Source organism: Pezoporus wallicus, unplaced genomic scaffold, assembly GCF_028554395.1.
Source record: "Pezoporus wallicus isolate ANWC-B61680 ecotype Strahan unplaced genomic scaffold, APGP_CSIRO_Pwel_v1 contig_4722, whole genome shotgun sequence".
Taxonomy (NCBI): Eukaryota; Metazoa; Chordata; class Aves; order Psittaciformes; family Psittacidae; genus Pezoporus; species Pezoporus wallicus.
This window is the reverse complement of record NW_026641840.1, coordinates 66,770-79,758: the sequence shown is the minus strand read 5'-3', so window position 1 is coordinate 79,758 and position 12,989 is coordinate 66,770. Positions and strand designations below refer to the sequence as shown.

General features: G+C 54.1%; 1 protein-coding gene across 1 annotated transcript in view; it reads right to left on the bottom strand.

Annotated features, from left to right (window-relative positions):
• The window catches only part of MKLN1 (muskelin 1), a 110,450-nt gene extending 107,295 nt beyond the window's left edge, over nt 1-3,155 (bottom strand). The window contains exon 1 of the mRNA XM_057425542.1: nt 3,017-3,155. Within this exon, the coding sequence (XP_057281525.1) occupies nt 3,017-3,114 (98 nt within the window). The 5' untranslated portion in view covers nt 3,115-3,155. The remainder of the gene's footprint in view (nt 1-3,016) is intronic.
• Between the last annotated feature and the right edge of the window lie 9,834 nt (nt 3,156-12,989).

The window sequence follows — 12,989 nt, the reverse complement described above, 5'->3', positions numbered from 1 at the left end:
ACTCTTCCAAAAGCACTCTGTTTGCAATACCACACAGCTCCCAACGACAAGCAGTATGATTTAACAAGCAGTATATTCCTATACACATTATGGTAGAGTTCCTCTTCTTCAAGGTTAATGTGGTTCCCTCCTGACTAGCAAACTTACTGAAACTAAAGTATAAGCAGAATTCCCAACATCCTTCCAGAAAAGCATCATTCTGTTCCACAGATTAAATACTAAACCAACTTTCAGCTTGATCTGCTGCTGGATGTTATGCTCCTGCATGTTAGAAGTTTTCCATCTTCCCTCCATCCTCAAAAACCTACCCTCCCGTACGTTCCTTTATAAATCATCTCCTTTGGAGAATCCCATCTTCAATCACACGTTCCATTTCACACAGCAGTTAAACTCTCCCCCAGAACACGGGCAGCAGAAGTTAGCAGACGGCAAGTTAAAACCCAAAGCTTTCACAGAAGACAACACACAGCACAGGACCAGCATCCCTCAGACTCAAGGTCAGTCTGCCAGAGAACAACCCCATCACTGAGATTATTGAACACTGCTTAAAAGCCTTTAACATTGTTTTTACTGGTGATAAGCACATTTAAACATCATAAAACACAGCGGAATGCAAGGTCATGCATTTGGAGAACACCAGCCCTACTACAGGAAAGGGAATTGCATTGCAGAAGGCAATGACATTAAGGGCTTTGGGCAGCACTGCAGGTATCACATGAACATTAATTCCCAACGTAAGTCTATAGCAATAAAAGGACTGAGAGCCTTGGAAAGGAATATTGAGGAGAATCATCTTTTCATGTCACAGCAGTGAGATCAATAACGGGCTGTCATTCTTCTACTCAGGGACCAACACTAACACGCTGTTGAAAGCCAGAAGTGCTGGTAGAAACAGCTACGAGTGTGGTCACAGAGCTGAAACACCTTAAAGTCAAGTCTTGTTAACAAGGAAGCTAAAGGGATTACCTTCATTACCAAAGCCTATCAAACAGAACGGAATCCTGCTCCTTTTATTATGTAACAAAATACACAGAAAGCCACAACAACAAGGAGCTCGGTCAGGAAAACTCTGGTTTTGTTAAAGGCTTCATTTCGGAAAGCGGAGATTATTCCTGTCATGAATTATTCACAAACATCCAACCCTGTCACTTGTTGACTGTGGGTTCAAGCACCGGTTATTAAATCCAGCCCCATCAATGATTAGACAGGACTCCGCAGTGACGGATGTGGCCAAGAGCTGCAATCCTCAAGCCCTCCCGACCTCCAACCCTGGAGCCAACTGCCTGAAGAGGTGTGATGAAAACAGCACGACCAGACCACACCGTAGTCACTCCAAACCTTACTTTCAGTAAGTAAAGGAATTGAACAGGAATACACAGCCGAGCTTCCTGTGCAGGATGGGTTCACATTAGCGCAGCAGCACAAGCTGATGGCTGTAAAAGTAAAACGGCTTCAGCCCCCTTCTGCCAAGCCCCAAACAGAGAGGACACGAGGGCAGCAGCTGACCCCCTTTCCCTAAACACAACAGGTGATGAGAGCCCAGTGTTTCAGAGGTCAGGGGCAAGACACGCAGCCAAATAACACAGTGCCCCAGGCCCCTGACATACCCAGACCTGTGGGGCAGGGCAGGGGGAAGGTTTAGTGACCCTTCTCCCCACTTCACGTGGTGACCAGCCTCTCACACACACAGCGTCCATCTCTCCCCACGGCTCCTACCCGACCCTAACACAGCAGCCAGCCCCCCCACACACTTATTCACCCCCAAACCTGCAGCTCAGACCCCCCCACACCACACAAAGCCCCCCCCCCCCCGGATCTGTCCCTCAACCGCTCCCCAAACCCAACACACATCCCTCCTCGAGGTGGTGCTCAGCCGCCGACCCAAACACCCTCCCAGCCCTGCTGAGCCTCCACACGCAGCACCCCTCAACCACACCACACAAACCCTTCCCATATACACAGCCCCTAAAGCCTGCCGTAGAGACCCATACACACAACCCCCCTTGAACCCTTCTGTACAGACCCCCCAAAGCCTGCTGCAGACCCTCACACAGAGCCCCCCCGCTGCACAGACCCACACACAACCCCCCCCAAATCCTACTGTAGGCACACCCAAACTCCTGCCATGCACACCCCACACACCCCCTACCCTAAGGCAGAGCCCCCTCACCCACAGCCCCTAAATCCCCCTGTACAGCCCCCCCAAACCCTCCTTCACAGACCTACACCCACACAGCCCCCCCAAACCCTACTGCACAGACCCCCATACACCCCCCCAAACCCACCTACACCCACACAGCCCCCCCAAACCCTGTGGCATAGACCCCCATACACCCCCCCAACCCCTCCTTCACAGACCTACACCCACACAGCCCCCCCAAACCCTACTGCATAGACCCCCATACACCCCCCCAAACCCACCTACACCCACACAGCCCCCCCAAACCCTACTGCACAGACCCCCATACACCCCCCAAACCCACCTACACCCACACAGCCCCCCCAAACCCTGCTGCATAGACCCCCATACACCCCCCAAACCCACCTACACCCACACAGCCCCCCCAAACCCTACTGCATAGACCCCCATACACCCCCCAAACCCACCTACACCCACACAGCCCCCCCAAACCCTGTGGCATAGAGCCCCATACACCCCCCCCAAACCCTCCTTCACAGACCTACACCCACACAGCCCCCCCAAACCCTACTGCATAGACCCCCATACACCACCCCCCCCCCAAACCCTACTGGACGCCCCACACACACAAAGATCCCACAAACACTTCCCCCCCCCCCCCTCAAATCCCCACACAAACCCCACAGCGCCCCACAACCAACCCCTCCCCACACAAACCCCCGCCACATCCCCTTCACCGCTGCGGCCTCTCCGCGCAGGCCACAGGCGGAGGCAGGGCCTCCGCCTGTGGCCTGCGCGGAAAGGCCGCAGCGGCCCGGCGGGGATCGGAGCAACACCGAGCCGTGCTCGGAGCCTCGGGCCGGGGCCGGCACTCACTCGGGCAGGTAGGTGGAGGAGAAGCTGCTCCAGCGGTGCAAGGTATAACCCAACACCCGGCTCTCGGCGCCCGCCGGGCCCCCCGCCGCCGCCGCCATCTTGTTGTCGGCAGCCGCGGCCCCGGCAGCGACCGCGAGGGGCGGGGCCCGGCTCTTAAAGGGGCCGCGGCGGTTCTGTGGAGGGGGCGACTTGGGGTGCTGGGGGGGGGGGCCGGGGGAGTGGAGGGAGTGGAGGGAGATGGGGTGCGGGGCAGCAATGGGGCCTGTGAGGTCTGAAGGGTGCTGTGGGGGGCCGGGGGAGTGGAGGGAGATGGGGTGTGGGGCAGCAATGGGGCAACAATGGGGCCTGTGAGGTCTAAAGGGTGCTGTGGGGGGCCGGGGGAGTGGAGGGAGATGGGGTGTGGGGCAGCAATGGGGCAGCAATGGGGCCTGTGAGGTCTGAAGGGTGCTGTGGGGGGCCGGGGGAGTGGAGGGAGATGGGGTATGGGGCAGCAATGGGGCCTGTGAGGTCTAAAGGGTGCTGTGGGGAGCCGGGGGAGTGGAGGGAGATGGGGTGTGGGGCAGCAAGGTCTAAAGGGTGCTGTGGGGGGCCGGGGAGCAGCAGTGGGGCCTGTGAGGTCTAAAGGGTGCTGTGGGGAGCCGGGGGAGTGGAGGGAGATGGGGTGTGGGGCAGCAATGGGGCAGCAGTGGGGCCTGTGAGGTCTAAAGGGTGCTGTGGGGAGCCGGGGGAGTGGAGGGAGATGGGGTGTGGGGCAGCAATGGGGCCTGTGAGGTCTAAAGGGTGCTGTGGGGGGCCGGGGGAGTGGAGGGAGATGGGGTGTGGGGCAGCAATGGGGCCTGTGAGGTCTAAAGGGTGATACCTCTTGGAGCTGTGGGGGCTGCGTTGTGCTGTGGGGCTCATGGGTGTCCCCCGTGGGGTTGCTGTGGGGCCCATGGGGATGCCCGTGGGGCTGAGGAGGGCTGTGGGGCTCAGGGAGATGCCCTGAAGAGCTGAAGTGGGGCTCAGAGCGATGCACCATGAGGCTGCGTTAGGTTGTGGGGCTCATAGGGATCCCCATGGGGTTGCTGTGGGGCTCAGGGGGATCCCCATGGGGTTGCTGTGGGGCTCAGGGGGATGTCTATGAGGCTGAGAAGGTTTGTGGGGCTCAGAGAGATGCTCTGAAGGGCTGAAATGAGGCTCGGGGTGGGGGGGGGGATGCACCATGGGACTGCATTGGGGTTTAGGGCTTACGGGGATCCCCCATGGTGCTGCTGTGGGGCTCAGGGGGATGTGCCATGGGGCTGCATTGGGCTGTGGGGCTGGAATGGGATGTTCCCGTGGCCGTGGGTCAGTGCTTGGGAAAGGGATCTAGGGAGACCCAACGGGACGTGATCCCACAGCGCTCCTGCACCGGTCCCTGTGCCGTGGGTCGCCCATTGCCATCCCCTTCTCTCCTCTATAGCCCAGCACTTGCCTGTGTAATCCCACACTTCCAAGCAGCTTGTTTTGACACTTCTGCCAGTGATTAAGCCCTGGGTGGGTTTGGCTGTGGGGGTTTGCATCCCTGAGAAGGAGTTAAAGGCGTTAAAGTCACCGCAAATTACAGTAAACAGATAAATACAAGCAACTAAGAAGTGAAATCAAAGTGATGCCCGCATTCAGCTCATGACCAGCAGTCCCTTTGGAAAGCACCCGCAAGCTGAGGGTCAAGCGCGGCTCCTTTCCTTGGGTCACTCTTTCCACCCATCCACCAGCTCATCCGTGGGCTGCAGGGAGAGGAGCCCGGAAGGTCCCGGCTGTGGGAAGGAACGCGAGTGTTTCCCCACATCTTGTGCCGTGTTTAATCACTTATTTATCTCCTTCTTCCTTCTGCGGTGGATTTTAGGCGATCCCATGTGGTTAATGGCAGAACCCCAGGTTGGAGGGGACCTCGAGGATCATCTGGTCCTGCCTTTCCAGGTAAAGTATGACCTAGGTTCAGATGTCCCAGCACCCTGTGCAGATGAATCTTAACAGTGTCCAACACTGAGGAATCCATCACTTCCCTGGGGAGGTTATTCCAATGCTCTCATTGGGAAAACTTTCCTCTTGTGTCCAGCTGGAATGTCCCCAGCAGTAACTTGTGCCCATCGCCCCTCGTCTTTTCCACGTGACTCCTTGTCAACAGGGACTCTCCATCTTCTCTGTAGCCACCCTTTAAATACTGGAACATGGGGATAAGGTCTCCCCTGAGCCTTCTTTTCTCCAGGCTCAGCAGTCCCAGCTCTCTCAGCTTTTCCTCACACGGCTTCCCAGTCCTTGGATCATCTTTGTGACCCTTCCCTGGACCCTCTCCAGCCTGTCCACATGTACAGCACAGACCAAAACTGAGCCCAGTATTACAGATGTGGCCTGACAAGCACTGAGTGGGACAATGACCTCTTCATCCCTGCTGGTGATGCCCTTGTTGGTGGCCCCCAGCATCCTGCTGGATTTCTTTGCCACAGCAGCACACTGTTCACTCCTATGGAGCTTGTGTCTGCCAGGACCCCTGGGTCCCTTCCCACAGAGCTGCTCGCAGGGCAGATCCCAGCCTGTGCTGCACTCTGGGATTGGGTTTTCCCAGGTGCAAGACCTTCCACTTGTCCTTGTTGAGCTCCACAAGGTTCTTGTTAGCCCAATATCCAGTCCAGGTACTCCTGCTGAAGTGTCACCTTCCCCGCTCAGTTTGGTGTCATCAGCAGACTTCATCAGGGTGCACTTGATCACAGAACCCCAGCCTGGTTTGTGTTGGAAGGGACCTTAAAGCTCACCCAGCTCCAACCCCTGCCATGGGCAGGGACACCTTCCACTAGAGCAGCTTGCTCCAAGCCCCTGTGTCCAACCTGGCCTTGAACACTGCCAGGGATGGGGCAGCCACAGCTTCTCTGGGCACCCTGTGCCAGCGCCTCAGCACCCTCAGATCACTCATGAAGATGCTAAACAGCTATGAAAACATTAACCATTTCCTCCCTTGCTGTTGATGCTGCTGAATAATTCACTGGCAGCTTTGGTACCTCTCTGGGTCTGCAGCACCAGGCTCAAGTTTGGAGGGATCCATGAGGATCTCCAGACCTGCACCAGGTTCAGTGCTTTGTCCCACTGCATAGCTGCATGCCAGGAGGCTGGCGCCAAGCGCCTATGGAACCAGCACCTACATTCCCTATCCTCTGACACGTTTCTCTATGTGAGGTTATCGCAGTGTTTTCCCTGGAGGTCATTCCCCCAGACCAAAGCAATGGGGAGCCCTGGGACATCCCTGGGGCTGCTTGAGAAACAGAGGAGATCTTTCCAGAGCAGGGCACCAAACACAGGAAGCCAAACAAACAAGCAGCTGCGTGCTGGGGTGACAGCTTGGGGAGGTATTACCAGGCAGGACAGCGATGCCTGCCTCGATTAAATTAGCACAAGGCTCTTTTTATTTTTTTTTCCCCCCTTTATTTTAGGCAAGCGAGTGAGAATGTGGCAGCGGGATCTGCCTGCGGATGGAACACTTGTGCTGCAGCCTGGAGCATCAACTGGGGATTATAAAAAGCAAGAGGCAGCAGCGAGAGCTTCATCTCCAGACCCTTCCCAGGACAGGGGCTCGCAGGGTTTTCACTGCTCTCAAAGCCACACGGTTCTGCAGTGGTGCTGTAGAGTCCGTATGTGAGGCACCAAGACCCACGTCTCCCTTCATTGATGCAGCGATGGGGCTTTGTGAAGTTTGTGGCCTTCCCATGACATTTTGGCTTATCAAACCTGCTGCCTGTAGGCAGCCCCCTCCCCACATTGCCACAGGACTATTAAAAGAAAGCACAGAATGATCGAATTGGAGAATCAGCTGGGTTGGAAAAGACCTTCCCATCCCTTGTTCCTTGGGAGCAGAGCCCAGCCCCTCCTGGCTCCATCCTCCTCTCAGGCACTTGGAGGGAGCCATCAGGTCCCCCCTGAGCCTTCTCTTCTCCACACTGAACCCCCAAGGTCCCTCAGCCCTTCCCCATCACACTTGTGCTCCAGGCCCTGCACCAGCTCCACTGCCCTTCTCTGGCCCCGCTCCAGCACCTCAATGTCTCTCTTGGAGTGAGGGTCCCAGAGCTGAACACAGGATTCAAGGTGCAGCCTCACCAGTGCCCAGCACAGGGGCACAATCCCTGCCCTGGCCCTGCTGCCGCACTGGTGCTGATACAGGCCAGGATGCTGGGGGCTTCTTGACTGCCTGGGCACAAGCTGCCCATACTCAATCAGCTCCCCCAGCTCCTTCTCTGTGGGCAGTTTTCCAGCCTCTCTTCCCCTATGTGTAGCATTAAATAGTTTACTAAGGTTCTCACTAATAATACACCCCCAGCCACAGAGGCAGAGATGCCACCTCGGTGTTGAAGCCTCTCTAACGACCAGCCCAAGAGGAGCAATGCCATATAAAACCTGTGACCTCCAAATAGGAAATTCAGGGAGCTGTGAGTGAGTGGTGGGTGACAGCCCCATAGCAGCCAGGAGGCGGCAGAGGAAGAGGAGGAGGAAGAGGAAGAGAAAGAGGAAGAGAAGGAAGGCCATCCAGCAGCCGCTTGCTCACCGCTGCACTGTGCAAACCACCCCAGGAGTTTCTCTGCCCTGGTATCCTGTTACCAATTGAATCAGGACCTGGATGCCAAACCAGCTTATTTTTAGCACATTTCAGACTCAAAGCGAAGTGAATGCTGGTGAAATACGCAGTACTGACAGCCCTGGAGAGCCTTTATTCATCTGCAGCATAGGCAGCAGGGAAAGCTGCGAGGAGGCAAAGCAATCCTGAGCTGCAAGCTGGAGTCCTCCTGGTTTCTCAGCCTCCCCAGTGCTATGCAGTTACTGGGAGAGGGTTTTTCCACGCTCCGAGCAGACTCAGCATGGTGAGGAGGAGCGTGGTGAGCAGGAGAGCAGCATCCTGCCCGTCTGGACAGCCTGGAGCCTCCAGCTGAGCTCTTTGCATTGCCGTCAGGGAGGCTGATGGGGCTCAACTGCAGCAGCAGTGGGGCCATAAAGATAGGAAAGACTCAGAAACCGTGAGTATCTGAGCCCTGCTCTGCTGGTCCAGGGCCATGCTGTGTTTGCAGCACTCATGAAACACTGAATCCATGCAACCTGGGGAGCCCAATGGCACCAACACCATCCCAAGATTCAGATCCACTGCTTTGGGGAACCCCAAAGAGGGCACTTAGGGAGCAAACACCATGCAGAGCAGTCCTATTCCTGACCCCCTCACTCGGGACCTTGCTGAAACCCTGCAAGTGTTCCAGGCCAGGTTGGGCACAGGGGCTTGGAGCAAGCTGCTCTAGTGGAAGGTGTCCCTGCCTGTGGCAGGGGGTTAGAACTGGATGAGCTTTAAGGTCCCTTCCAACACAAACTGTTCCACGATCCTATGAACCCTCCAGCACGATTTGGTGCCTCCAGGACCAGAGCTGGGTACATCCATGCTGCCTGTAGCTGGCTGCTTTGTGAGGATGGGGCCACAGAGGGGAAGCGTGGGCTCTCCTAGCCGCAAAAATGAGTCCCTTTGGTGTTCAGGGCACAGCATTCCAGAGAGCAAGGAGGTCCCTGTCCGGGCGCCTTGGACAGTGGGTAGAGTTGCTGTGCGAGGCCAGGGTGACCGCAAGAGATGTGCCCCGCATCCCTTTGCCAGGAGGATGCTTGTTGTCAGTGAGCTGGAAATCCAGCCACGGGCAGCTCGAGGATTTGACAATCGTTTGTGTGTGCCTCGGGACAGACATCCCATTCCTTCCCCCCTCCTTCTCCCCATCGCGAAGTCGCTCCTCTACTGCGCGTGTGTTTCGAGTTTCCTCATGCAAAACCGGCGTGGGTGTTTGGATATGGAATGAGCACATAGTTCAGGATGAAAACAAGTTGCGTAGAAGAGCCAAGCGATGCCAAAAAAATGAAAGCAATACAAACAACAACATGGCACGGGGCCATACCAGCTACATCGTGGGCCAGCCGGATCTCACGTCCTCCCCGGAGCTGCGGAGCCCATCAGCTGTTGGAAAAAGAGACCTTTAAAGCACAAGCGAGAGGAAATAGCATTGGCAGCGCAGGCCGCAGCGTGTTTCCTTCCAAAGCACGACAGAGCCAAGGACATGAGGCAGAGCTGTAACATTTGGGGTCTCGTTGCTCAGCCGTGAAGTAAGGCGAAAGCCTCCAGTGGGCTGCAGTTGTGTAAGCTCCTATTGTTTCCCCAGCGGAAGCGGAGTGCTGGCCTGATGGGGTATTGTCGCACCAGAGGCTGGCGATGCTCACCTAACCCAGCTCCTTCTGCAAAGGCAGGGCCTTCATTTTAACTCAGCGTATGGTGCAAGGGGATTAAACGTACCTGTTTGTGCTAGAACCGTGCTGAAGAGCATCCTCCCAAGCCAAACGTGTGCTGGCTCCCATAGTGCCTTCCATGAAACATGCCTCTAATCGGTGCGCAAGGGTGGAGAAGGATCACTGCAAAAACCTCTCCAAACTGGCCTCACACATCACAGAGTGGTTTGGGTTGGAAGGGACCTTAAAGCTCATCCAGTTCCAACCCCCTGCCATGGGAAAGGACGTTTTCCAGTAGACGAGGTTGCTCACTCTCATTTTGATGACACAGTGGAAAAAAAAACATAGCAAAGCTGATGGAGACCCATTCTCTGCAAGGTCACAACGCGTATCCACACTGAGAAGAGGTGAGAGAAAGCCTCAAAGGTTATATTTTGCCTTCGCTGATAAAGGGAAAATATAACCTTTATAGGGAGGTTTTAGGGAGAGGGATCATCTGTGCATCCTCATGAGCAAAACAATACCTCCTTCAACGTAATAAAATACCCCTTCTGATCCAGGCACTGATCCAAGCATCTGCTCCCAGACTAAGCACTCCAATACCTGCTTGAGTCCCCTTCACCACCTCCTGCAGCATCCGTCCTTTGGTTAAAGGCTGAAATCAGTGAAAGAGCTCACTGACGAGCCAGAAGATTGAAAGGGACCAGAAATACCAGCGCCTCCATACGCACATTGGCATAATTCTTTGCATAAAAGGCAGCTTTAAAAGGCTTGTTTCACAAAGCACAAGCATGCTTTTTCTCTTTTTCTGAATCAAGGTCAGTAACTCAGCTTCATTCACCAGACTCCAGCTGCAAAACAACATGCCCCAGACAATGGAGGAGAGTGTATCTGAGTCAGAAGATGCCTTTTAAGGGATGCAAGTGGCTTCGAGCCACGCTGAGGAAAGAAGATCTTCTTGGTACCCTTGTGTGCTCGGCCCCATCTGAACTGAAACGGGGCACCCAAGAGCAGGGAAAGCTGGGGAGATGGGAACTGCATCACAAATCGTACTCATACCCTCAGTGCTTTGGTAAAATTTAGAATCATAGAATGGTTTGGGTTGGAAAGGACCTTAAGATCATCCAGTGCCAACCCGCTGCCATGCGTAGGGATGCCTCACACTAAACCATATCTCCCAAAGCTCTGTCCAACCTGCCCTTGAACACTGCCAGGGATGGAGCACTGAGCTCTTCTTTGGGCAACTTTAGGCCTCGCCACCCTCACAGTAGAGAACTTCTTCCTTATCTCTAACCTGAACTTCCCCTGTTTAAAACTGAGCTTTCTAACATGCCCTCACATCACCCCCTCCGTGCCCACCAGCGTTAGGTGCCCCCACGCTCGCTCGGCTCCACGCTGCAGCGAGCACTCGTAGGAAGCAGAAGAGATGCTCAGATGCTTGCAGCTGTGCTGCAGGCTAAAAATATTTGCTCTTCTCTTCCCCCCCCCCCAGGCAGGTGTGCTCAGCTTGGGCAGCGCTGATCCCATCAGGATGCGCCTCCGCTGCTCATCGCACACTTCAGTGCTTCTCCCTTCCCTGCACTTGGGGTGCTGTGATGATTTCTCTGAATCACCCAAAGAGGATGCTCTGGCCTGTGTTTCAGATGCAGACTGTGCCTTGGAATTCAATAGTTGCTATAGTGCCATAATTACACATTCTATGAACTACTTAGTCACAATGGCTAGAGCTCCTGTTGTTAGGTTTGGACTCCTTCTGTTGCTTTCTTTTAAAGACCTTTCTGCTCAACGCTTTCCCTGTGCATAAAACCAGGTTATTTCAGCATTTGCTCCCTCCAAAGATAGCCTCAATTTGTGGTTGTAGTGGAGCGCTGGTCACTGAACTGATAGTAGGAAGGACAGAGCTCGTGGCCCACATTCTGTCACAGCTCATCAAGACATCAAAACGCACATCCAAGCTGGCTTCAATGACACCAGCAAAACATTCCCCAGGATCCAGGAGCTCTTGAGCACTGATCCTGCCAACATTGCTGTCTGCTGTTTGGAAGCAACTCACACTGCCTGCTTGGGGCATCCACACCTTCCCAGGTCCTTCTCTTCCCCTCTGCACTATGGAGAAGGTGGAGCCTGTGGGAGCTCTTCCTAGAGGATGATTCAGCCACCACAATGGGACACGACTTGGGTGAGGCTGAATCACTCTCCCAAGGTGCTGGTTATTTATACCTACACTAGAAGAAGCTCAGCTTTAATGCAGGCGTGAGAAGGGTGAAACAAGCCCCATACTCACCATTGCTCCTCCAAACTATAGGCTGCTCTCCACCCTACACAGTGGGATTGGCCTTTCCCTTATTAACCTCTTTTGTGTCCCAGTTTTCCCATCAGGAGAATGGAGCTAACTATTTAATTGCCCACTTTCTAAGGAGTCAGCAGGATAATTAGCTAATGTTTGGGTAATGCGGCACAGGGTAGAAGTGCTAAGTAGTATTGCTGTCAGCAGCACAGTGGGAAGTGAAGGACTCAATCTTGGTTTCCAATCGGGAATGTCACGGTCTTCCTTAAGCTCATTGTTCCCATTGACTAGTCTGCTGAGGGCAGGGGACTTGTGCAAAGTGTTTAAAGGAAGAGGATGCCAGGGACATGGGAGAGCTGTCTGTAATCCAGGAGAAGAGATGTGAGAACAACTGGGTGGGTTTTGGAAAGAGACAACTGCCAATGAAGACAAAAGAAGAGAATGTGCCTGAAGAGGCACAAAGCATGCTTGTGTCTGCAGCTGTAGAATCATAGAATCACACAATCATAGAATCATAGAATGGTTTGCGTTGGAAAGGACCTTAAGATCATCCAGTTCCAGCCCCCTGATATGGTCAGGGACACCTCACACTAAACCATGTCACCCAAGGCTCTGTCCAACCCGGCCTTGAACACTGCCAGGGATGGAGCATTCACAACTTCTCCAGGCAACCCATTCCAGTGCCTCACCACCCTAACAGTAAAGAACTTCTTCCTTATATCCAATCTAAACTTCCCCTGTTTCAGTTTGAACCCGTTACCCCTTGTCCTGTCACTACAGTCCCTAATGAAGAGTCCATCCCCAGCATCCTTATAGGCCCCCTTCAAATATTGACTGGTTTGAATTGGAAAGGACCTTAAATCTCATCCAGTTCCAACCCCCTGCCATGGGCAGGGACACCTTCCACTAGAGCAGCTTGCTCCAAGCCCCGAGTTGAAATATTCAATAGCAACATCCTCTGAGTAACAAAAGCACATTAGGGAACCTTTTCTTACACTGCGTTTATGGCATGCACGCAGCGCAGTGAGAAGCACGATACAGAGACCCTCTCTCTCACCCTGGGGACTGGAATAGACTCAACCTAAAAGAGATTTCACATCTTTAATTTGTATTATTCTGCAAATTACGTTATGGATGAACTCGAAGCCCTTCTCATGTCCGCTGATCATAATTGATGAGATTTCAATCATGCCTCCTTGAAGTTAAACATCTGAGAGACACTTTGGTTAATAGTTTGTCTTTCAGAGCAGTGCATTAGCTCTTTTGTGCTCCCGTCTGCTTAATTTAGAGCAAGTGGCCACGAGTGGTGCAATTAAGGAAGGAATCTCGGGCTGAAGCTCTCTCCATGCTTTCAAATGACCAGCAGACCCTTCAGCGCCGGCTTGTTTTTACAGTAGGTGGAACACTTTTTTCCATGACTCACTGCTAATTATGCTC